General features: G+C 40.4%; 5 protein-coding genes across 6 annotated transcripts; 2 read left to right on the plus strand and 3 right to left on the minus strand.

Annotated features, from left to right (window-relative positions):
• Window positions 1-985: 985 nt before the first annotated feature.
• sowi (solwind) lies at window positions 986-2,518 on the minus strand. Its single transcript, XM_044394758.2, has 3 exons — window positions 2,046-2,518; window positions 1,875-1,982; window positions 986-1,253 (listed from the first exon to the last, which is right to left on the minus strand). The coding sequence occupies exons 1-3, from the start codon at window positions 2,403-2,405 to the stop codon at window positions 1,068-1,070; spliced, it is 654 nt and encodes a 217-aa protein (XP_044250693.1). The 5' UTR covers window positions 2,406-2,518; the 3' UTR covers window positions 986-1,067.
• A 1,398-nt stretch (window positions 2,519-3,916) lies between these two features.
• LOC108057646 (calaxin) lies at window positions 3,917-4,900 on the minus strand. Its single transcript, XM_070217363.1, has 3 exons — window positions 4,387-4,900; window positions 4,217-4,327; window positions 3,917-4,159 (listed from the first exon to the last, which is right to left on the minus strand). The coding sequence occupies exons 1-3, from the start codon at window positions 4,744-4,746 to the stop codon at window positions 3,956-3,958; spliced, it is 675 nt and encodes a 224-aa protein (XP_070073464.1). The 5' UTR covers window positions 4,747-4,900; the 3' UTR covers window positions 3,917-3,955.
• Window positions 4,901-5,704: 804 nt separating this feature from the next.
• Window positions 5,705-7,587, plus strand: sunz (sungrazer). 2 transcript variants are annotated; one of them, XM_017141976.3, is made up of 3 exons: window positions 5,706-6,180; window positions 7,206-7,313; window positions 7,364-7,587. In XM_017141976.3, exons 1-3 carry the CDS (start codon window positions 5,827-5,829, stop codon window positions 7,562-7,564), a joined length of 663 nt encoding a protein of 220 aa, XP_016997465.2. In that variant the 5' UTR covers window positions 5,706-5,826; the 3' UTR covers window positions 7,565-7,587. The 2 variants fall into 2 exon arrangements, with proteins under 2 accessions (XP_016997466.1, XP_016997465.2); XM_017141977.3 differs by lacking the exons at window positions 7,206-7,313; window positions 7,364-7,587 and adding an exon at window positions 6,272-6,296 and having other exon boundaries at window positions 5,705-6,203.
• An 11,777-nt stretch (window positions 7,588-19,364) lies between these two features.
• LOC108057648 (Golgi-associated plant pathogenesis-related protein 1) lies at window positions 19,365-20,470 on the plus strand. The gene is made up of 5 exons (XM_017141982.3): window positions 19,365-19,519; window positions 19,576-19,713; window positions 19,768-19,988; window positions 20,083-20,217; window positions 20,284-20,470. The coding sequence occupies exons 1-5, from the start codon at window positions 19,472-19,474 to the stop codon at window positions 20,360-20,362; spliced, it is 621 nt and encodes a 206-aa protein (XP_016997471.2). The 5' UTR covers window positions 19,365-19,471; the 3' UTR covers window positions 20,363-20,470.
• A 436-nt stretch (window positions 20,471-20,906) lies between these two features.
• Window positions 20,907-23,076, minus strand: Ass (argininosuccinate synthase). The gene is made up of 3 exons (XM_017141966.3): window positions 22,887-23,076; window positions 22,513-22,758; window positions 20,907-21,851 (listed from the first exon to the last, which is right to left on the minus strand). The coding sequence occupies exons 1-3, from the start codon at window positions 23,055-23,057 to the stop codon at window positions 21,006-21,008; spliced, it is 1,263 nt and encodes a 420-aa protein (XP_016997455.2). The 5' UTR covers window positions 23,058-23,076; the 3' UTR covers window positions 20,907-21,005.
• Window positions 23,077-24,469: the final 1,393 nt, after the last annotated feature.

Raw genomic sequence — 24,469 nt, forward strand, 5'->3', positions numbered from 1 at the left:
ACTCAAACATGTTGCCCGACAGCCGACGGGCGACGGTTCAACAAAAGGCCAACTCGGCCAGGGAGTTCTGGCCAACTGAAGTCCTTGGGCCACATGCTGGCTTAGACCGTTGATATGGGGTCTCGAGTCTGCAAGTTGTCAACTGCAGCCAGTCGAGTCGATCGAGTTAACCCGGCTTCGTGGCTTGAATGAAACTAAAACTTGCTGTAACTTAACTTTGATGTCGAGCGCAGGTTTTTCGGTTCTGGTGGTTCTGGAAACTAAATAGTGGGAAGTAAGCCGCCCGCTGGGAGCAATTAATGTAAATCAATTCGCATCACATAATGCCACTGCATAAATGCCAAATCATGGCAAATACGTGAGCATTCAGTGGCTTAGCCATGTCCCAAATACTTGCAAATGCCAATTGAATCAGGCAAATTATCAGTTGCGGAGGGCAATGGGGAAAAGAGAGGGCCGCCGCACACAATTCTCAAATTGTTTGGCTTGAACACCGCACAAAACCGTACGTAATGTAATCAAACGTATTGAAGTTAATGAGCTACTTAACCGACTTCCCACTTCCGACCTGGCACTGAATCCCATCCACAGCGGAATGTGCTGTTGCGGTGAATCATATAATTATGGGATGCATTGAATTAGGTCGAGGACCCTAGTCGACCACAAATGCCCGCAGCGAAGGTGGGCTTAGGCCGCAATTACGCAGGGAAGGTATTACCGCCTTTATTCTGCTGTAAAGTCATTTGCTGCCGGTCAAAAACCCTGCTTGTTAGTTGAATAGTTCCTAATTCGATTTCTGGTCTTCTGACAATGCAATCGATATCAGGGACTTCAGGGCGTGACAATGGATTCATCCAGTCAATTAGCTCGAGCAACTTAGGCAATACGACAACACGTACGCATTTTACGGTGTTTAACACATAGAAATCATTTTAGTGTCAATTAAGTGTCTTGAACAGACCAATAAGTTAGATTAATCTTCAAATTCAATAATAAAATATTCGGTAATAATATTTCGATACCATTTCAAAAAATAATAATAAGAGGTACTATTTTAAATTTAATGTTTAATTTTGATTCAATTGTAGGTTAATGCAATGGGCCATAAGATCCTTATCTTCCTTCGACGGAAATAACCAGCCCAAGAACTCGACTAAAATTGGCTGCTGCTCGACGACAGTAGAATAGTCCTCATAGGAAATAACACCGTCCTTGTCTAGATCAAACTTCTTCATAAGAAACTCAGTCATGTCCTAAAAAGAAAATATTTTAAAAATGCAGTCTTATGGTTGCAGTCACTCAAAATTAAACAAGAATGCTATTGTCGGGTGGGTGTTCCTACTATCTAATACCCGTCACTCAGCTAAAAGGAGTGCGGGGGAAATGGCTATATAAAATTTTGATTGCGCATAGCTTTTTAATGTATGGTCCGATTTAAAAAATCTTCTTCTACATTTCGATGGGTATAAATATACACAACAAAATTGCTTTTATACTTCTCGGAAATCTTTAAAGGTGTGGGCGCCAGACACATTTTAAAATCGTTAGTGGGCTATAGTGGGCGTTAGAGGGGGCGTGGCGCCCGGCCAAAATAAACTTGCGCTGCATAGGAAGCCCAATAATATGTGTAGGATTTTTCAACCTTCTAGCTTTTGATCTCAGCGTTCATACGGACGGACAGGCAAACAGACAGACATGGCTGTATCGACTCGGCTAGTGACCCTGATCAAGAATATATATACGGCAACGCTTCCTTCTCCCTGTTACATACTTTTGCACGAATACAATATACCCTTTTACTCTACGAGTAACGGGTAAAAATATGGCAAATTTAACGAAAATTAAATGTAAATGTAATGCAAAGTTTTACTGACCGCTTTAAGTTCGTTAATCTCATCTTCGTCTTCACCGTAAAAGAATTTTTCGCAAGCAACACCGACTTGCTCTCGATCAATAACGCCAGTTCCTTTGGTGTCATACACCTGTATAAAAAAAGTCATTTGGGTGGTTCCTATGAAAACATAGTTGAAGACACTCATACTGACCTCGAAAGCAAATTTCATTCGTACATGGATGTCCTTGGTTGTGTAGAGAGTAAAGAGCTGAATCCAAGCCTGGGGACTTACATATTTCGTGTCCTTGGTAATGGCCAGCAGAGTGCGTTCAATTACCTGGACATTTGCCACATTAAATAGCACCAAGAAGATCTGGTAGAACTGCTTCTTGGTCATCTTCTTACACTGAGGTCCGTTGGCCTTGGAGAACTTGTAATAAACGACGAGCAAACAAGTGATGTCCGTCTGGGACATCTCAGAAGTTGCGGCCAACTCCTTAATCAAACTCCCATAAAGGGCTGCAAATCGACTGTTTTCCATGTTATCTATAGTGGCGTCTAGATTTTCCATGACTAAATCCTTAATTTATCTTAATGGTATTTTTATTTTGGATTTGTTTAATCTATTTTTGATCTTTTTCCTGTTTTTTTTTTGTTTTTCAGTTTTTTTGTGGTTTTGACACTTATACAAACATATCTTGATTCTAAGCGAAAACAATTTTCTCAAAGCCTTCCCTTTATAACATTATATTTTTAACAATATCTTCAAAATCATACCATAAAAGGGAATCGGGATTATTCTTATTTATTTTTTTTTTTTTATTTGTTTATATCCTAACGCTACAAGTATAAAACTTATATTTATTGCGCTAGTCACATCGGATTGAGTAACAAGAATAATTTAACTTAAAAGTAATACTTAAAATCTAACAAAGTAGGGTTGATAATTTGATTATAAGTTTGCAACTAATTTTGATCTAGCATCAATTCTTTGATTTTCGATTTAAATTGAGACGCGCTTCTAATGGTTTTGATAGCATATGGGAGATAGTTCCATAGGCGAATTGCATTGATAAAGAATTGTCTCTTCGAGCATAAGGTTTTATATCGAGGGATAATAAAATTATGTGTTCTTTGCGATTGAGCTGGAAGAAGTTTCTGAAACAAGTAAGACGGTTCACGGGTGCACACAATCTTATGAATAAAAGTTAATGTTTTGAGGTCAATCCACTGACTAAGGCTAAGGTCAAGAACATTATTGACTAGGTGGGAAGTGTGGTCAGTGCGACGAAGATTAAACACGTAACGGACGATCGAATTACAAGCAACAGTTAATTTTTGAGTATCTTGAGTGTCGCAGTGCCCAAAAATCTGAACACCGTAAAACAGGGTGGGAACCAAGATTGTTTTGGCCACTAGCATTCGAAGTTGGGTTGGCAAGAACGACTGAGAAGTAGAAATCTGTCTCAGAAACCCATATGTTTGCCCAGTTGCTCTGGAGATATGTTTGCTCCATGTTAACGTGTTGTTAAAGGTAATACCCAGGTTGCCTGCCGATTCTTCGTATTTGATAGGGCTATTTCCAATTATTAAATTCGGGAGTTGCGATGTATCGAAGGGTTTTTTGTAGATAATTACGCATTTGCTTTTTTTTGGGTTTAGACATAGTCCGTTTTCTGTGGCCCAGGTATTAATTTTGAAAAGCAGGGTATTACACATACTAATACAATCATTGACTTGACATAGAGGCTTACTAACATAAAACTGCACATCATCAGCGTATAGATGGACATCCCAAGGGGACAGAATATTGGGTAAATCATTAACATAGATGGAAAACAATAAAGGCCCTAGCAAAGATCCTTGACAGGAACAAACAAAAGTAGTTTTATAAGTAGGTTCGGATTTCAAAATGTTTGTTTACATACGAAAAAGAATGTTTTTAATTTAAAACCAAAATGGTAATCTTTTTGTTGTTATATAACATTATTTATTTAAAAAGTAAATGACCAAATGGAAAACACAAAAGGTGTCACAACCAGCAGACCTCTACCTCATTAATTAAAAACCATTAAAACGATATTATAAAAACTGGATGTTTTTGCAAGAAAAGCCACTCTATTATAACTCAGGGTTACAATAACTAAGCATGGAGTCAATGTTGATAGCATGGGCCATGACATCCTTCTCTTCGTTGGACGGAAACAGCCAGCCCAAGAACTCAACCAAAACAGGCTGTTGGGAGACAACTGAAGAGTAGTCCTCGAAGGAAATGACCCCATCCTTGTCCACATCAAATTTCTTCATGATAAACTCAGTCATATCCTGAAAGAAAAGATTCGAATAATTTAGAAATTTCAAATTAACAACCAATCAGCTCACCGCCCGCAGTTCAATGAGTTCATCCTCGTCGTCGCCTTCAATAAAGAATTTCTCGCATGCCACGCCTACCTGTTCGCGATCAATAACACCGGTGTTCTTAGTGTCATACACCTAAATTAAAGAAAAATTCTTTAGGTTGTGTTAGGTGTGTTTCATAATATTACACCCACTTCAAAGGCGAATCGCATGCGCCTTTCCAGATCTTCTGTTGTATAAAGCTCGAAGAGCTCAACCCAGGCCTGGGGACTAACATACTTCGTATCCTTCGTGATGGCCAGAAGGCTGCGTTCGATCACCTGGACATTGGCCACGTTGAAAAGGACCAGGTAGATCTGGTAGAACTGATTCTTTTTCATCTGCTTGGCCCCCGGACCGTTGAACTTGACGAACTTGTAGTAGACGCAGAGTAAACAGGTAATGTCCAGTGTCGACATTTTCGAATTAGCAGCTATCTCCTTGATCAATCCGCCATAAAGTGCGGAAAAACGGCTGTTCTCGGTGCTATTGATTGTAGAGTCCAGATTTTCCATGATGCAGTTACTCTCTGGAGGTCGTTTAAGTATAGTATTTAGGTAGAATTATTGTTGGCTTTCTGATTATCTTTGGTTTATATGTGATGGTAGTTACTCAACGTGTTCTAATGATTTTGTGGATTTATCAATTGGAGTTTAATGGCATATGATTTCTTGGCCTGCTTTACTAAAGTTGAAAATATTTAGAGCCCCCGTCTAAACGTTTTTATGCAAATTAAAATGTTTCCAATTTTGTTTCCGCACAATTTGTCTTCCCTAACAAATTTATGCCGTAAGTCTCTCTTAAACGCCGCACGAAGAATATATCAATCAAAACTCTATACCAAAATCCAGCCCAACTCGTCTGTAAATCCGCCAACACTTGGCGATGTCAACTTTGGAGACATTAAGGAGCGTGAATCCTTGCCGCCCTTTCCCCTTTTTTCTCAAGGCTCTTCCCTCTTATTTTATTGTTATTATGCCGTGTCGGGCGGTTCAGCCGCCTCCTCATTTCTTTGGTATTTTCCAGGGCGTGGCATGTGTGAGTGTATGTACCGGGTGGAGGGGGGCATACAATTACACAACAAAGGGAGGGAGACTCCGAACATTTGTTACCCCAAACAAAATGGCTACACAGCCATTTCCGCCGAATTTCCACATGGAAGGCTTTACACCCATCTCAGCGCTTTTGTTTGGATTATTATATTCGCGTTTCTCATGCGCACAGCTTTCAGCTTTTGGCTCAGCCTTTGTGTGTTTCGGCCGGGTTTCTTTCAAATATTTATTCGAAATGGGGGACAGATGTAGTCCATGTAGCGTAGCTGATGTATTTTTTATGTCGCGGCGTTGTTTTATTGCTTTTAAATTGCGCTCGTTACATTCCCTGGGATTCTTGGGGCCGCTGCTGCGACTTACCCAATCTATTTGCAATTTGTCTTGCATAACCCACACACTTTTAAGTAGGCCTGGGCCCCACACGTTAATCATTTTCATCACACACCCAAAACACACTGCCCATTAAACAACACTCAGTAAAAATATAAAAAAGTACAAAAAAACAAAGTTTTTATTAATTAAGAAAAATCAACTAAAACCACAATGAATCGCATCGACCTCACCCTGGACGACATGGCCAACAACAAGTTCCTCACGATATACAATAGTCTGATCAAGAGCTTCACCGCCTCTACGGAATTCTCTTCCAACGATGTGGTCAGCTTGCTGATCGTGTTCTACAAATATGCCCTCAACAACGGATCCCGCTTGATGTCCACCAACCAGCTCTACAACCTATTCCTCGTCAGCTTTGGGATCTTCGATACAACGATCATCGACCGAATTCTGATGAATATCACGCTGGACGGTCGCTCCGTCTCTCCAGAAGCCTGGATGCGACTGTTTTGCGTCTTCTTCACCGGAAATCTGCAGGAGCGAATGAAATTTGCATTTGAGGTGGCTATTTTCCAGGATAATTGGTTGTGTTTCTGTCTTCAGATTCCAATATTTTATAATTTTGATATAGATTAATAAGTTTACTTTCTAGGCTTCGATAATTATTTTTGTATACACCTTGAATATCTCCTGGCAGAGGGTTATTGATTTCAGTTAAAAGATTGCAAAAGATATTCTTGATCAGCATTATTAGACGAGTCGATCTAGACATGTCCGTCAGTCCTTAAGAGGACAAAAATTATAACTTCGTTAATATTTATTGTATTATCTTCTACTCTTGGATATAATATTTTTTAGTATTTCAGAATTTCAAAATAAATTTAACAAAATAAGCACTACTATCACTATGGACGGCAGTCCATGTAGTGACGAAGCGCACCAGGAGAGTGTGCGAAGGCGACTACTATTATATAGCCGCAAAATTGAAAATCTGCTGTGATAGTCCGATCGTAATGAGTAATACACCAATCGAAAGGTATTGCAAAAACTTAAAGGATTGCATACCAAGACCTCAAGAAAATCAATTGGATTGGGAGAGAGGGAGGTGAAAGTGGGCGTTAGAGGGGGCGTGGCACCCTTTTGAAACAAACTTGCGCTGCGTAGGTACTCCTAGAATCTGCATGCAAAATGTCAATCTTCTAGCTTTTATAGTTTCCGAGATCTCAGCGTTCAGACAGACAGACAGACAGACAGACAGACAGACAGACAGACAGACAGACGGACAGACAGACGGACATGGCTAGATCGACTCGGCTAGTGATCCTGATCAAGAATATATATAGTTTATAGGGTCGGAAACGCTTCCTTCTACCTGTTACATACTTTTGCACGAATCTAATATACCCTTTTACTCTACGAGTAACGGGTATAATAATTCAAACAGATATCGTTTTGTTAAATGAAACATAGACACATGTAAATCTAAATTAAACATTTTTGTAATTTGTATTTTAATAGGAGTACTCGGTTGTTTAATTCAACTTTCTGTTTACGAACCATTTATTAAACTCTATTATCAACCATAGGTTTTCACGAGCGCTGGTACAGTGGTTCTGAATCGTGAGGTGGTCGGCTTGGCCATTGAAAAATTCTTCTATGGCGATGACGATGATGAGATCAATGAACTCCGAGCGGTGAGTAGTATAAAAGAACAGGCTCGGACTAAGGCTCTTTTTCTGAGCAGGACATGTGTGAATTCATATTCTCCAAATTCGACACGGACAAAGATGGAATCATATCCTTTGAAGAGTATTCCGAAATAGTCCAAAATCAGCCAGGACTGCTCGAGTTTTTGGGGAAAATATTTCCAGACGACAAGGACAGATCATTGGTTGCATACTGCCACAACATTGAGTCAATGTTTCCGCCAGAAGATGAATTTTAAAATAAAACGCTTTTCTTTGTGGACAAAAATTCGTTGTATTTTGCCCAACTTTATACATTTTTAACCTGCTTAGAAGAGATTCCATAAAATAGCGCAAGTGTTGAGAATTGGCGCTTAGAGGCTTGCTGGCCGGCTTACAATAAAGTCATTTTCCATTAAGTACACACTGGGAAAAGTTGAAATTGCCTCCGCAGACTGCGAATGCCACTGCGGGCACTTCTGTTTTGTTTTTTGTGCCGAAATCTGAGTCTTGTGTTCATGTTCAACTCCTTCCGAATGGTTTCCGATGGTGTGTAGGCGGTGCGGGAACTTTTGTTTTGTTTGTCTATTTTGCGGCTTTGTAGAGCAATTAAATTTGCGCAACATATGCGGGCTCCGGAGGCAAAACATGGGAAGCCCACAGACCCAGCAAAATTCTAATTAAGTTCCCCCAAAAATTATGTGTATGGGGTTTCAGATGAAAGGGAACCGATTTCAAACGTTGGTTGGTTAAATAATAGTTTTTCGCGAGAAAATGTTTCCATTTCTAGGAAATGCACTGCAAAGTGGCACTGTTATCTGCGAATTCGATAGAATTGACTAATGTAGCGTCTAAGACGATACCAAACTATTCAAGTAACTATTTCTTACATTACAGAATACACTGATTAAAAGCATAGTGATTAGTTAATAATAAAGTAGGAAAACGAAATATTTGGGATGTGATATTCTCCGCAGAAACGGCTCTTGTCAACTGGAATTTTGTGGCAGTTCTCCGACAGTTGCGTGAGATGTTTAAGAACATTTCCACCGCGAGACGCTAGGAAAGTTTTACTCTGTGGTTGCCTTATTCTGGCATTGAGCCAGCCACAGATTTCTATCCATCCATCAATTGGTGTGCGTGCAACGGGGCGTATGGGTAACATCGAAATCGAAAGCGGAGAACTGAAAGTTGGCCATCAACTTGTGTGGGGCAATCAGCGAGATGCCAGAAATCGGATTGCCTGGGACGACAATTTGGTGACCCAGAGTCATTGACACGCCTCGTTTTCGGGGGCATTGGCTGGGCATTAAATTCAGCGCGTGACTTTCACCCCAGACATTTGTTGCTGGCCCGCCCCAGAAAATTCAGCACAGGCCCGGTCCGGGATAATGAAAAAGGGATCTGAAAAGGCTCAGCAGAAAGCATGAAAAGTGACCGCGACATCCAGCTGGCAGCTGCCCCACTCCCTTTTCAGCTTTTTTCTGTTGCTGTTTCTGTTGGCTGGAGTTCAGAGTTCGTCACGACTTTGCCACTTTGCTGCAAAAGGGTCCTTGGTTGGTTGTCCTTTTTTCAGCATTAACACGCGGCCTCCTGTTGCATTTCAGTTAAAATGTCGAGGGCCCTGCCCTGCCTTCTCCCCTCCGCCTTTGTGCCTCGAGTGTGTTCTCACCGAAAAACAATGCCGTAGAGCAAAAACGCAAAAGGGCAGCAACAAATTGGGTAAAAACAAACATGCTCCCCACATTTGTATTCCAGAACGATGTATCCTGCTGTTATCCTTTCGCGTTCGTCAGTCCATTTATCGCAGCCAAACTTTTGACTGGCAACGGTTTGGTTTCCTTTTCGCATTTTTGTTTTTTTTTTTCACTGCCTGCAGTAAATCTTGCAGTGCAACCGGTTGGCATTTTTATGAAGTTATACCACAAACTCAGCTGCATTCCGTTCGCCGGCCAGTGCATTAACACATGCCAGATGAAAATGTGCATTTTCCAAATGAAATGACCGCCATGAGTGTGTGCGGAGGTAGAGGCTCCAAAAAATGAGAAACTTTTTGCCCCGGCGGATACAAATATGATTAACCACCGCTATTAAGGCATCAATTCATGATTTAATTTTCAGAACAATAAGGGGAAGTTATCTTATCTTATATATGACATTGCATAGAATTTATTTTAAAGCTGGAGAGAACGCCATAGTAGAGCACCACGACTATCAGATACCCGTTACCAAGCTAAGGGGTATGTGAAATGAAGTTATTAAAGCAGTAAATCGACTGCTTCCATTGCTTGCATTTCTTTATTTCCTCATAACTTTTTATTGAATGGTCCGGTTTTAACAACAATATAATACCAGAATAGAACATAGTAAATACGTACGCTCCTCGCGAAAATGTTTAAATTAGCCATATATTTTGTTCTACATTAGCAATTCGAAATGAAAACAAACAATTCGAGCAGAAAGATAAAAATCATAATGCAAACAAATTGCCTTTTTAGGATTCAAAGTGCCGACAGAGGCGAAGTCTAATGCGTTTATGCCCCGGGGGAATCTGCGCCTTCAAAGGAAGAGGAAAATGCGCATTCTGCCTTTGCTTTTTACGATAACGATAACAATGATAATAATAATCCGATTCGCATAACATAAGGCGGTACAGGGGTGAGAGACCGGAAAGCCGAGGCAGAAGTGCCAGGCGACCTGGAATCGGTTTGATTGTCACATTGTCATCATCTGCATATTAAGTACAAGTGATTACACCCTCGCACTCGCGATACACAGGTATAGATACAGATATACAGGTGAGCACATGTCCTTGGGTCCTCGGGATGATGTGTGCTGCATTGAAAATTCGGCATTTAAATCCAACCAAGCAGCAGGGAATAAGAAAAACTCCGAGCACATTGCGCGCACGGAGCACAAAAGCCAAATACCTACGAGATACATATGTATCTTTTGTTAACGAGCACGAATCGGAGCAAATGTAAATGTTTTCCAATGTGCTGGGGAAGGGATCCCAACACGTTTGACACGGCGGCAAGGAGAAATCAAATCAAATCGGTTTTTGGGCGAGAAAGGAAATCGGAAACGGAATCCATTTCAGGCACGTGAAGTCGTTTGATTATCCTGGTCTTTGTGCTAATGATAGAGCGGTGAGTCTTTAAGCAAGTGCCGCTCCATTGTTGTGCTGAATTGTGTATTGTACAAATATTCTCCATAATCTCTCACGTGGCACTGAAGAGGAAAAACTCATTTGGCGCAACACAAGCTCCAATTAAGTATGACCAACTTCCACAAATGACTGTGCTGCACTGAACTCGTCCTGGGACTGCATATGTACAGTGGTTGTCAAAATAATAACTACTTTTGATTAACCAAAGTGTAGATTTGTTATACATTTTATGAAGTGTAACTAATTTTTTTCGAGTCTCTCTATTTTTCTCACCCGACTTATTTGAAAAGCTCTCTTTTTTCCTTTGGAGCTGGAGTATTGCTATTTAGTTGACCATAGGTGTCCGAACACTGTTTCGTTTTCTTTGTCTTCGGAACGGAATTAAAACTAAGCACTTCGGAGCACACAACTGGCATAAACAAAAGTCAGACAATTGGGAATGCTAGAGAGTGGGCTAAGAGGGAAAGTGCAGGGGTTGCCGGAAGCAGGAAAAGCTGCAGACCGACTTTGGCTGCGGAAAACTCGTACTTGAAAAATCGTAAAATTGAAATTATACACTCATAAAAATAATTTTCTACATTTTAGAAAATCGCCCTAAAAAAATTTTCGCCCTTGAACTGAGAAAAATTTTCTATTTTCACGACAAATTTGCCATGCATTCAAGGCAGGAGACCATAAAAAAATATTTTTAGGGTTAATTTTTCTACTTTTCTAATATTTAGGGCGATTTTTTTCGATTTGCTTCGTTTTGACCTTTTCTAAATCCAACGGCGAATTGCCCTAATTTTTTTTCTAAAATTTGTCTAAATACAAGGGCGATTCGCCTTAAAAATCACTCCAAAAGTGTGAAATTCGGTAGCCCAGCGGTCTAATCACTTGCGCTTTCAACTTTGCTATATGAGGACTAAGGTCGTGGGGTTGTGGGTTCGAACCCTGTGTGATTCAACTTGATTTTTATGTTTTTTTTTTTTGTAAACGTTATAATACTAAGGACATTTTTTCGTCCGAATTTTAAATTAAAGTAGTCTTTAAACCTTAAAAACGTATGGGAGTTCTGAGTTAAAAGCATACTTTGTGTTTGCTGGCAAGAAAACGGGACTAATTGTCACAGTCGTCAGGAAAAAAATATTCGGTTTAGTTGCCTTTAGTCAAATTATAACGTAGACCTCAGGAAAATAAGATGTCTGCAGAGTTTGTTCGTTGTCTTGCGCGATGGGTCTGTGGTGCAGCGGTAGAACGTTAGACTCTAAACCGAGAGGTCGTGGGTTCGATTCTCGCAATGACCAAAAAAAGTAAGTTGTTTTTTCTCCTCATATTTATTTCCCTAATTCGTTTACAAACATGATTTTTCAGTTCTAACGGCTGTGTTGTATAGATCGGGCCCCCCTCCTAACGCAGCTCCCATATAAGCTACACACCAATACAATAATATGCAACGGTCTCCTCCGTCGGTGTTGTTTAATTAAAGCAGTCCCAGTTCCCAGAATATACACGACTAAAATACATGCTTCCCAAATTCAGTTAAGCATGCTCAAACACGATTTTTTTTAATTTGCATAATTTTTTAGGGCATTTGCCTTTAAAAACAGAAAGTTCGCCCTTACTTTTAGAAAAATACGCCTTAAACTTAGGGCAAATCACCCTAAAAATAGGAAAATATTTCTCAATACAAGAAAAATCACCCTAAATTAAACCAAATTTCCATAGGGATTTTTTAGAAAATTTTTCTAAATACACGGGCGAATCGCCAGCGGATACGATTTATGGGCGATTTTCTAAATCCACGGGCGAAAAGTCAGTTTTTTAGGGCGATTTAGGGTAAAAATTTCTATGAGTGTAATTGCCACTGCAAATGATTCGAGGCGCTCCTTCGTGGTTCCTCGTTGCCTGCTGCCAAAGATGCTCTAATTACGCCCCTAAGTGGCTGGAATCATTAAAACGCTTGTCAAATAATAATTGCCCGCAAACAATTCATATCACCAGCGGTTAATTGCGGTGTTTTAAAGTAGATCCTTTGAGGATTTTCTGAGAGCCCCCATACCTTGCACTGCGGCTCTCCGAGGCTTAAGCCACCGACCGACTTCAGTTGGCAGGCGATGGTGAAGTGCATGTGGCATGCCGGATGTTGTGACAGTGCCAAAAATATTTCCACATTTTCCCGCAGACCCCAGCAGGGATAAAGTCCAAGCCCTGTCCCTGCGGCACTTTCAGTGCTCCACATTGCATGGCATTCATTTTTTGTGATCCGCACTCGGATTCGGATTCGGTCAGTTGTTCTACATCGCTTTTGTGCGCTGACATTTTTGCTAAATATTCAAAAAGTTTGCCCGCTTTGGTGTCTCACTCGTTTTTTTGTTGTCGAGCGGATTTTTATACCATATCCGAATGTTTGTCGTACACACCGTTCTTTTTGGGGGTACAAATCAGGCTGATGGCTTTCTGTTTTCCGTTCGATAGTTCCGTGCGACAGCTACACACGTCGCCAGGACACCAGGACAACGGGACACCCGACAGTTGTTAGCCCCGAGTTTAGTTTTCGATTGCGTTACGCAGGCAAGTCCACGATGCGAATGAAATGGTATGTGAATTTAATCTCTTCAATGGCAGCTCAGCTCAACTTTCAATGGTAGCCGTGGGTCAGGATAAAATCTCGAATTTAAATAGCCAGTACTAAAAGCAGTTTTAATTTATTCCAGTCATTTTTTGTAACTTATTAGAAAAGGAATTTAATTTTCCTAATACATTTTGAGTATTTGATTTTGATATATAGATTAATCAATAGGACAAAGCGCTAGTTCTTGGTTACTTTACTTTTTGAAGTTTTTACAAATTAATCGAGCTGGACAGCCCATTTGATTAATCTTCACTACTTATTCTATCCACAAGTTTATTCATTTTATAGGAAGAAAATCCCTGTGATTGAAACTTCACCTCAGAGATTAACTCCTAATGGTAAGTCATGAGAGTAAGTGTCGTTTAGGTGGCTAAAGTCCCAAGTTTCTACAGAATGCCATTGATTTTAGCAACAAACACAATTTTGTTGTACCATTTCAACATGGTAATATCTTTTAGTATCCCATCTCCTTATGTGTGGCCATTCATTTCGCATTTCGGAGTTATCGGAAATGCAGCAACACTTCAGATTTCAAATTATTTTTAAGTACCCGAGAACTATAAATTGCACAAAAGCCAATTGTCGGCATTAGGAAATTGTTTTGTACTTCTGTGTGTGTTTGTGTCCTCGACACACGATAAGAAATCCGAAATAGACAAACGTAAATGTGGCCTCTTCTACGGGGTCCAAGTGTGTGTTGAGTCCGGGTTCGATTCCCTCGCATTCAAGAAACTCCAGTAAGCTTTGGCCCAGATGCACTGGAAAAAAATCGTAAAGGTAACAAAAAAGAATTGTAATAAGTTTTTCCTTAAACTTTAAGACACCGTCCTTCCCCAAGAGACGCTTGATTTAATTAATTTAAAGGTTAATAATAATGACTTATAAATGTCTTATCAATGACTTATTATACATATTTAAATGTTTGTTGAAAGATAATTCATAAAACTGAACCAAAATAACCTAATATTCTTACTTTTGAATTACTGAAATTAATGACTTGTTAATTAACTGAAGCCTGAATAATTTCGTTCACTGCACAAAAGCCGAAGGAGGCGCTGTGGGAACATGAACCAAAGTGTTTGTTGCATGCAACTGATTGCAAAGGATTTTATGGCTGTTGCTGCTGCTGCAGTTGCCCTGCGCCCGTCGTCCTGCGTCCTGTGTCCTTAGTCCTGTTCTTCCTGCTGCTGGCCCCTTGGCAGGGCGATGCAAAAATCCACAACAGCAGCAGCTGCCGATCGCAGCAGCAGCAGGAGCAACAGCAATGCTTAAGTGCTGCAGTTTTCCGGGAACGAGGATGGGGGGACTAAATGGGGATGCCGGGTGCCAATGGACTGGCGCGGGGTGAAATGTCTGCTCCGGCTTCCTTGTTGCCACAGAAGGTGTCGCTGCACTGGCACTGGCACTGGCGCGCTGTTGTGGCAAAACACGAGCCCGCATCAGCAGCAGCAGCAATGCCAGTTGCAGCAGCAACAGCAACAGCACGGCAGCAACAGCAGTAAAATGTCGACATCAGCATTACATGCGAGAATTGCTCGACTGCGGATTTGCAGTTTAATGGCAATGCAACCAGGCAACTGGCAACCCATCGTTGCAATCGGCAGGCAATCGGTGACGGAAATATGCTGCGGTGCCGTGTGATGCGGTTGCCATCCTGTCATCCTCGTCCTCGTCCTTGTCCCCCAACCACCACCATCCCTTCCGTAACCTGCGTGATTAGCTGGCAGGTGAGGGCCAAGGTGCAATTTTGCACACATCGAACTGGGGGCTTTGCAGCCTTCAAAACAGTTACGCGATGTTCGACTAAGGCCTTGCCAAAATAATTCGAAGCGGCATTTAACCGCCTCTCAAATCCACACTGTCAGCGGCATAATGCGCGGGTAATTGCTTTGGGACATCAACTGCAGAACAGCCGGGCGGATTCGAACTTTTGAAGCTTTCAGAGGCTGTCTGGCACAAAAACGGTTTCGCTAAAAAATATATTAATTCCTGGTTGGGCCTAAAATCTGACTCTGACTGTAAGAGAAGAGAAATGTCTAATTTTTTCTGAATTAATTAAGTGGTAAAACAAAGATAATACAAAGACCAAGAAATGTAGTTTCAACAACAAGTAAATGTGTTTTGATGCCCTTTACAAATAAGTCGATTATTTTCAAAAATAATTATTTATGATTTTCAAGATTGCGCACCCTCACACTTTTTCGCAGAGGATATAAAAATATGCCGAGCCGAAAAAACTCAACAAGTTTTCCAATAAAATTAAAAGTTTGCCTGCATGCACAGATTTTGCAGATTTCACAGAATCCATTGAAAGTAGCAAATACAAATACTAACGAAAATAGGAAAAGCTGCCTGGGGTAAAGGGGGGTGGCACTGGGGTGGAGGTGGAGGTGGACAGGGGCCAGCGCTGTTGGCAAAGTTTTGATTGCCAATAAGGATTTACAGGTGATAATACAGCATAATCTGGCCACGTTCCACGTGCCGCGTTGGCAGGGCAACATTCTGTTGGAAAATTGTATCTGGAATTTTGTAGTTACCTTGTGCTCGCCGGCTTTTACCCGCTTTTGCGAACTGCATGCGCGGAAAAGAGTGGAGCGAAATGCATTAAAATGGATTTCGAAACTTTAAAACTCAATTTCAATTGCACGGAAAAAGTTTCGCGCTGCGATTTGCATATTTACGTAAAAGGGAGCTGAAAAACAATATCATCCGCCTGCAGCAGAAAAAATATATGAATTCCTAGGTCCACCTGGGATGTTCACAAATTAATTAGTTTCGCTTGTCCCCAGATCTTGGCCCTTCAACATTACCTACAGCTGCTGCCCGACGACTTGGAAACGTGAAAGACAAAAAAAAAGGTCTTCTGTTCTCGCTGCCAAGTATAATAATTTGAAAAGCCATTGCGCCGCTGCTGCAAACGGAAAAATTCATTTGAAAAATTAAGTTTTCTCACGGACAACGCCGCGTCACACCGTCGGCCAATGGGGCGTATGAGCGACCTGATTTCCACTTCTGTCTGCACTTAATTACAAAACGAGAATGCATCCAACGCCAGGGCCAGCAACTACAGCTACAACAAAGTCCGCGCAAACAAATTTCAATATTAAAATTCCTTTCGCCTCATAGTTTTGGCGCCGCGAAGGAGCAGGACGAAAAGTCCGGAGCTGGGTGTCGGAAATCGGAAGTCGGATGTCGGGAGTCAGAAGCCAGGAGTCATGGAGACAGCACAGCTGGCGAATGCAACTGCGTGATAATTAAAATCAAAGCTCTCGAAAGAGGTCAAGACTTTCGCAAGGATTGCGAAGGGGACATCGAGTCGAATTCTTGAATACAATACGGCAGAACAGGTTACCGCGGCATATTATCCACATAAAAAGGGCCTCTGGTTATTACATATAAAGAATATTTTACCTATATTATATACACTTAATAGTGTATTTTAGTATTTTACACTTTGTAACATTTTTTCACTCTTTGCTGAAGCGAAATATAAAATGTAATAATGTTTAATTTTTATAATGTAGCCTAATAAAATTACTATAAAGTATGTTTTTTACATTGGAAATTGAATTTAAAAAGCTGTAAAATATTGATTTCTTTCGAATCATAATACATTTTTAATATCATTTCTCATTCCAGAAATTTTTAAGTAAAATATTTATTTTTAAATTTAATTAAAAAAAACATAATAATAGTTTAACACAAAACAGCTCACGAATTGTCCTCCCTCCTATACAAATTTTACAGAAACGAACTAAGATAGGTGTTATAGCCAAGATCCGAATACCGTTGACGTAGTTAAGGAGTTTTCTGTTCCCTATAGCTGCACGATTCCTGGATGGATTGGATGGCTGAGAAGGGAGCTGCATGCGTTGCTATCAAAACAATGAGGAATAATTAAAATTCACCCTCAAACAATTTGTGAGCTTGGGCGAAAGGACTCTTCTACTTTCCTGTGGGCGGTAAGGGGGCGGAGAGGGGGAAGCGGACACATGCTCATAAATAAATTTATGTTTGCTGAAGTGTATTGGGCGTGCCAGGATCCCAGCTCCCAGCTCCTGGTTCCAGTTCCAGTTGGGCCATAAATTTCTGGTTGTTGTTGCCAGCTCCGACAGCTTTCAGACAGCTGCAGAGGAAGAGCCGGAGCGTGTTTTTCTTTGCAATTACAAGGACTTCTATTTTATCATCCTGTGCAATGTATCTGGGGAATTCGGGGCTGCTCTTTCGAGTTTTGTTTACTGTTCGACTAAATCAATTTGCCCAGCAAGGATATCATCGGGTAACTCGACCGAATTAGCAGCCATTTAAATGCGCGCTTTAAGCCGCTTTTCCCGCGTTCCTGTTAATCATACTTCACACTTTTCGCAAAGTTAACCTTTGATTCAATTTATCAACTTCAATAAACAGAACAACAAAAAATGCGACACACACACAGGGGCCACAGAAACCAGAAAGAGAGAGAGCGGGGCCTTCGCAAAAGTTGCGCCTGCGAATCGCAAAGGACTAACGACATCCTTTGAACGCTCGCAAATAATCCCGCAAAAACCGAGAGCTTAACTTTTTCAGCATTTATGGTGGGCTGCGTTCGCCCATATTTGGGCTAAAGCCCTTTTTGCCATTCGCCTAGTTTAGCACAAAGTTGAAACGTCAACGCTGTCTGATTCTGATCGTATGCCACCAGCAACCGACGCAACCAACAAAAGCAACATTGTCCCTGCCGCTGATGGATGGATAGATTCCTGGATGCACCAATGGATGGATGGATAGATGGGCTGCATAAGGCCCGAGTTCAGTTAAGTTGGTCCACTGCCGCGGTTGCGAGGCCCTCGTTTGTGTTCCTATGTACCAGCGATACGCTTGACCAACAAGGCGGAGCTCCGCTAAATTCCGAGTTGATTATCAAAACCAAACAGCAATAGGTCTTTTGCACAGAAAAAATCGCAAGCGGTTCAACAAAAGTTGTAACCACTAGGCCATCCGTCTTAGTTAATTAAACATCGAAAAATGAAATTTAAAGAAAAAAAAAAGATTCAATGACTTTTAATTTTGGCCAGTGATTTCGCAAAAACATAATGTAGAAATATTAAATTTGAATTTTAATTTTTTCGATTAATAAAAAAAAATGTTGTATCAACTTACAAAAGAATGTCTATAAAAAACACCATGAGTATATGAAGACTATATAATTTGTGTACAATTTAATTCGTAACTCTAAAATATTAAAAAAATATTTTTTCCCAGAGTAGAAGAGATCGTCCGAGTTTTTTAAAATTAAATTTAAAGCTTATAAATATTAAACAAATTATATTCCCATAGATAGAAAATAATATGTATGTAAGTGTAAAAACAACGAGCTCCAATTGGAGCTATAGGACAGACAGACGGACATGGCTTGATCTACTTATCCAGTGATTCTGTTCAATAATATACATATTTAATGGGCTCAGAATAATCTCATTCACAGCGTTGCAAACTTCTGACTGAAATCATTATAAGGGTAAGGGCACCCAACGACAAGAAACGTACAGCTAGGTCTTGAAAACTAAACCATTGAAGCACAATGTCCTTTGGGAGATGCTAGTTCTGTGCAAAGTTTTCATCACTTGGATTTCTGTCCCTAGCCTTGATTCCCTGAGCTTGGAAATGTCTTCAATGGCATCCGACACTCGCCTCCATCATCAATTCATGTCGATAGATAGACAATGTTTGCCTACACACGAAGGCACAGATGCAGACGGACATATAAATATCCAACAAGTCTGAAATACAATCCCAGCCGATGTTTCTGCTGCTGTCGCACTTGCCGAGGGTCTCTATTTATTTGTTGTAATAATATTAGTTTTTGCATTTATGTGCGAATGTGTACACACAAGAAGCATCTTTTGTTTTGCTCATCTTTCGCCGGACCTGAGCCACTCCGGAAATAAGATTAATGCAATTGGGAAATCCAACATGGAGCAGTTGTGTTGGCTCTTCTGTTTACTTTTGTCCCAGCTCTGCCAAATATTGGGAATGATATATGTATATTTATTTATATGCTAGTATTTCATTAATTGTGTATTCGACTGCCCTTACAAGTGTCCCCGCCGTCACACTCGAGCGGCAGATTTATTAAACAAACACTCGAATTGATTGCAATGGAAATTACACATCTAACTGCCATTCGGAAGTGCATGTGGGCGAAACATTGGATTCAGCAGGAATGCACTTTACTCAAATTTTATTGCAGAAGCTTTGATTTCGGTGGAATTATTGTCTCTTTAAAATTTGGGTTTTACTTTGAGATTAATTGTACCATTGAGCTTTGAAAAACCTTTCAAAAGTAATCAAAAATGTTATGTTACTAGATATCTAAATTTTTCGTAAAAGTCCCAAAATTGAATAATGATGTTTTTAAAAATATTAATGTTTATGCTCTTGGCGGCCTTTGAGGTATTTGATAAGAGTAAAGTATCTGAGTGAGACGATGAGCTAAAAATTCATTTTAGGTCGACCGTCTGTATGCCATGAACATGGACAATGCCCGGATAGTTCTTAGAGAATCAAACAAAAGGAGGGATCGACATGGAGTGCCACATTTGGCTTTGGACATGGCTCTTAGCGAAGGATGCCAAACATATGCTACGGTATGATTAAAATCAACTCTTCTTACTGCTTGCCTAAGACGTTTTATTTCACAGCAACTGGCGAAGTCGAATAATATGACATACTCGGACCCCACTAATAAAAAATACACAGAAAACATCTGCAAATATGAAATTAGAGCGGGAGCTCTATCAAGATGCGTCCATAATTGGTATCATGGAAGAAAATTTGATAAGTTAGACCCGAGAGCTAAGGAGTTTACTGCACTGATTTGGAGGTCTTCCCAATTTATGGGCTATGGAGACGCTAACATAAAGTAAGTCACTAACTCCACAAGTATGAGAAGGCACAACCACTGTTAATAGCGTTAAAAATTATCTGTTTTGTAATCTAAACTTTTTTATTTGCAGTGCTTTACAAGGTGTTTTTGTGGTCAGATATACTCCACCCGGAAATGTCCCAGGACTATACACGGACAATGTGCCTCCTAAAAAGGAAAAAAAGAAGCATAAGCATAAGAAGAAGCACAAGCATAAGCATGATGAGTAAAGTTTACATTATCACACAGATTTTTTAATATTTTATATATTTTACCTAATATTGAATTTCAGAGATGGTGCCAGTTGCCTAGATAATCGATATGTCATTTTGATGTCGAGTCTTTTCTTTCTATCCACTATTTGGGAGTGAAGCTTTTTCCCTATTTTACTATTTCCACACTAGAACCCCATCGAGATAAAATAAATACTTAGTGTAAAATAAATTCCAGTCATCTGGTTCTTAGCCCAGTTTCTTTTATATTATTGCCTCGTCTTTTTTATCAAAAACTATTTTCAGGAATTCTTTTTATTTAATTAAATATAAGAGCATGTTTATACCCGTTCCTTGTAGAGCTAGAGGGTAAAAATATGTAACGGGTAAGCCCTATAAAGTATAGGGCTGTGATTTTGGAAACTATCAGAGACTTAGAGTTGGGATTTCACATTCAGATTCCATATGATCCACGCCCACTCTAACGATCACAAAAGCCTATAACGCTAAAATCTACCTACGGCACTAATTTTAAAAAATGTTGTAAATTACCCATTTTAATTATGAATACCAATACAGTCATCAATCATCAGCCATTTAAAAGTTATGAACAACAACAGCTTTGGCCGCTAGGTGCCGCTTTGCTCCATTGTCGTTTTGTAGTTTGCCTATCTCCATCTCCCTCGCACTTAGTTTAGATGAGTAACGGGTATTTGATAGTCTGCGTTTATTTTAATTATTTAACATGCTTTTTATATAAACGTAATAAAACAGCTCATCAGTAACAACCAACTCCAATTCTTTATCGTTTGTCCTGCTCTGGCACTTCGTAGGCTCCGAATGCTCGGACATGTTCTCTTATCCTGACAGCGTTGATGGCAATAAAGCCGCCCGCATCCTGCGGCACATAGCCACCATGGACGTCCATGGATACGAGCTGTTCGTTGTAAAGAGCTCCGACATCCTTCGCCGCCTTTCGGGCGACGACGCGGCAATATCCAGGTGCCAATTCCACGGTTACCTTTCCGGAGACCCGCTGCTCGGCTAACTCGATGCATTTGCGCGCATAAATCGCCTCCGGACTGAACCAGAAACCATTGTACACGTAGTCGGCCATGCGATCCCGCAGTACTTGCTTGGTGCGGAGTACCTCGCGGTCCAAGGCGAAGACCTCGAGGTCCTGGTGAGCAGCGTACAGGATGGTGCCTCCTGGCGTCTCGTATACCCCGCGCGATTTTAGTCCCACATAACGATTTTCAACAATGTCAATCCGACCGATGCCGTAAGATCCGCCCAGCCGGTTGAGGAATTCCAGCATCTCCAGTGGTTTGGTATAAACTCGACTGCTGGCCAAATCCTCCACACCGGTGGGCAGTCCCCGATTGAACTGAATAACCAGGCGAACGGGATTCCGAGGCGCCTTAGTCAGGGGATCGACGGTCATTTCGTAGAGATTGTCCGGAGCCACTGTGTTGGGATCTTCGAGGATTCCGGACTCGTAGCTGATGTGCAGGATGTTGGCATCGGTGCTCCAAGGAGTGGCCGGCTTGGCGCTCACCTCAATTCCGTGCTGTTGGGCATAGGCAATGAGATCCTGACGACCCTGGAACTGGCGGCAGAACTCCACATCCCTCCACGGAGCAATGATCTAAAAAACACAAAAGAGAATATCAGAGATATTTACTTTAAAATACTTGTATAAAATATTTTTAACTAAAAATTTAGCGAAAAACTATACAAACATATAAGGTATACCAAGAGAGCCTGTACTTAAAATTAAAAATATCTATGGATTTTAAGGTAATATATCGACGGTTGCCACTTCAAAAATTTTTTATGAGCCAAAAAAGCGGAACAATTTAGTTTCGATCTGGCACTTTTGGGTTTCAGACATTAATCACTTTTAAAATTGCAAAAAAAATGCAGAAATAAAAAAATGTATTCGTTTTTTCGTTGTTGGCTACAAAGAGCCAAATCTGGCAAGCGTGAATATATCCATATTAAAGATGTCACAAAAATTTCTTTATACCAAAATTTCCCCAAAAAAAATCTTAGTGTGATAAAAACCGTTAAAAATTAAGTGGACTATTTAAAGTTTAAATTTTAAACCCATCCAAATTTTAGTTGGTTGGTTTCCAAACCGTCGAAGAAGATTAGAGTTAAAGAAATATTAAATTAGATAATGTCGACTTGGTGAAGTACCACTATATTGTTGCACTTTCTGTGCGATAAGCAATTGATAAGCCCGAAAAGCTGCCCCTGAAAACGCTTATCAGTCGGCCTGATACCGTTGGGATGTTTAGACGCACCTTAAGATCCGGTTTGAGGGCATAGGCGCACAGCTCAAAGCGCACCTGGTCGTTTCCCTTTCCGGTGGCTCCATGGGCAAGGTACTTAGCCCCGCACTGGCGGGCCACCTCCATCAGAGCAACACTGATACATGGACGGGCCAGAGAAGTGCCCAGCAGATAGCGCTCCTCGTAGACAAGGCCCATCTGAATGGACGGCCAGATATAGTCTTCTACGAAGGACTGCTTCACATCGGCCACGATCACCTAGGAGTCAAATACACAAGAAAGTTACTTTACAGACGGTCAAGGCACTTTTAATCGCAATTTTCTAATATGGTCAGAGCACTTTAAAAGAAAATATTTCCTTATAATGGAGAGTTTTCTCAACTAACCTTCTTTGCCCCAATTTTTAAGGCCTTCTTCTCGGCGGCGGCAAAGTCTTCCTTCTGACCAACATCCGCTAGGACGCATATGACCTCATACTGCTGGTCCAACAACCACTTTAAGATGCAGCTAGTGTCTAGGCCACCAGAATATGCCAAAATAACAGTTTCGCCAGCCATATTTCCCTGCTCACGTCCGTTCGATCTGCTTGTGCAAAAATACTGAATAAGGGAGATATTCCAGCCCATAGCAATCTCTGTCTAATCAAAAAAGCTTATCGGTCCCCACGTGTGATTCTCTCTACAACTAACTCTAACGATAAGGTGATGGTGCTGCCGCAGACAGCACGAGTGCTAGCTTTCTGGTGGGTTTTATTGGACATAGATTAAATGTTTAGAGCCTGTTGTTTAATAAGACTTTAAATTTAAAGAAACTATAATGTCGGTTTATTTCGATTAATATTTAAATTTGTTTCTTCTTGAATACAAGAACTTCATTTATGATTTATTTACTTTTACCATGAACTGCATCGTCCCCAGGTGCATCCTACAATATCATCTCCACAATCAAGAGGCCGGGCCAAAACTGCGACCATCAAAGCAAATAGAAAAATCTATGGGTTGAAAGTCTATGCTTAGTACACATTGTCTTTATGTTATCACTTTTTTAAACTCACCATTAATGTCGTGTTGATTTGCATCTTTGCACAAATTTTTTGTTACTAAAGTCTGATCTGAGGATTGGCTCTTTTTATACCCAATCCGCAACAAAATTTCCGTATTCGCAACGACTTTAAGTTACCTATTAAAAAGTGTACTTGGTTTTACAAAATTAGGACAGCCATAATCTTAGTTTTTTTTAGATCGTTTTTTATATCAATCTATATTTTAACTCAAATTTTTTAAAATTTTAAAGTACATAATATTTATCTTACGCCACGCTTTAACAGACACATTTAAAAATAAGAGAGAACGCTATAGTCGGGTTGGTGTCCCGACTATCTTATAAATGTCACTCGGTTTAAGGGGAGTGCGAGGGAGGTGGATATATACAATTTTTTGATTGCGTATAACTTTTTAATGAATGGGCCAATTTGAAAAATATCTTCTACATTTGGAAAGGTATGTGTAAATATACACAACAAAGTTGCATTTATACTTCTCAGAAATCTTTAAACGTGCCCTTTTATGCGATAGTTAGGCGATGTTTTCTCGGTGATACTTTGAATTCTTCCTCTGGACTGTGAAAAATGGAACGTTGACTACGAGAACAAATCAAATCGGATTTGGGGCACGGGAGGTTAGGCTCTCCCCCAGTCAGCAAAATGTATGCATACTCGATTTAGGATCCGTTATAGAAGTTCAGATATGTTTTTTAACTATTATCTTATGCTATTTATTGTATTATTCTACAAAAGGATTAAAAGAACGCAATTTTACGTCAGTTTTTCCGAGTTGAAATTCCCCTTCGTTAATGTTGAGTTGAGCAACTGCTCTTCAAATCAGCTGTTATTGGATGGTGGATGGTGGATGTGCTCTGTGGGAACACGAGTTTCCCATTTGTCAGAAGTCCCAACCATTTCACACGGATC

The sequence above is a fragment of the Drosophila takahashii genome, chromosome 3R (assembly GCF_030179915.1).
Source record: "Drosophila takahashii strain IR98-3 E-12201 chromosome 3R, DtakHiC1v2, whole genome shotgun sequence".
Lineage (NCBI taxonomy): Eukaryota > Metazoa > Arthropoda > Insecta > Diptera > Drosophilidae > Drosophila > Drosophila takahashii.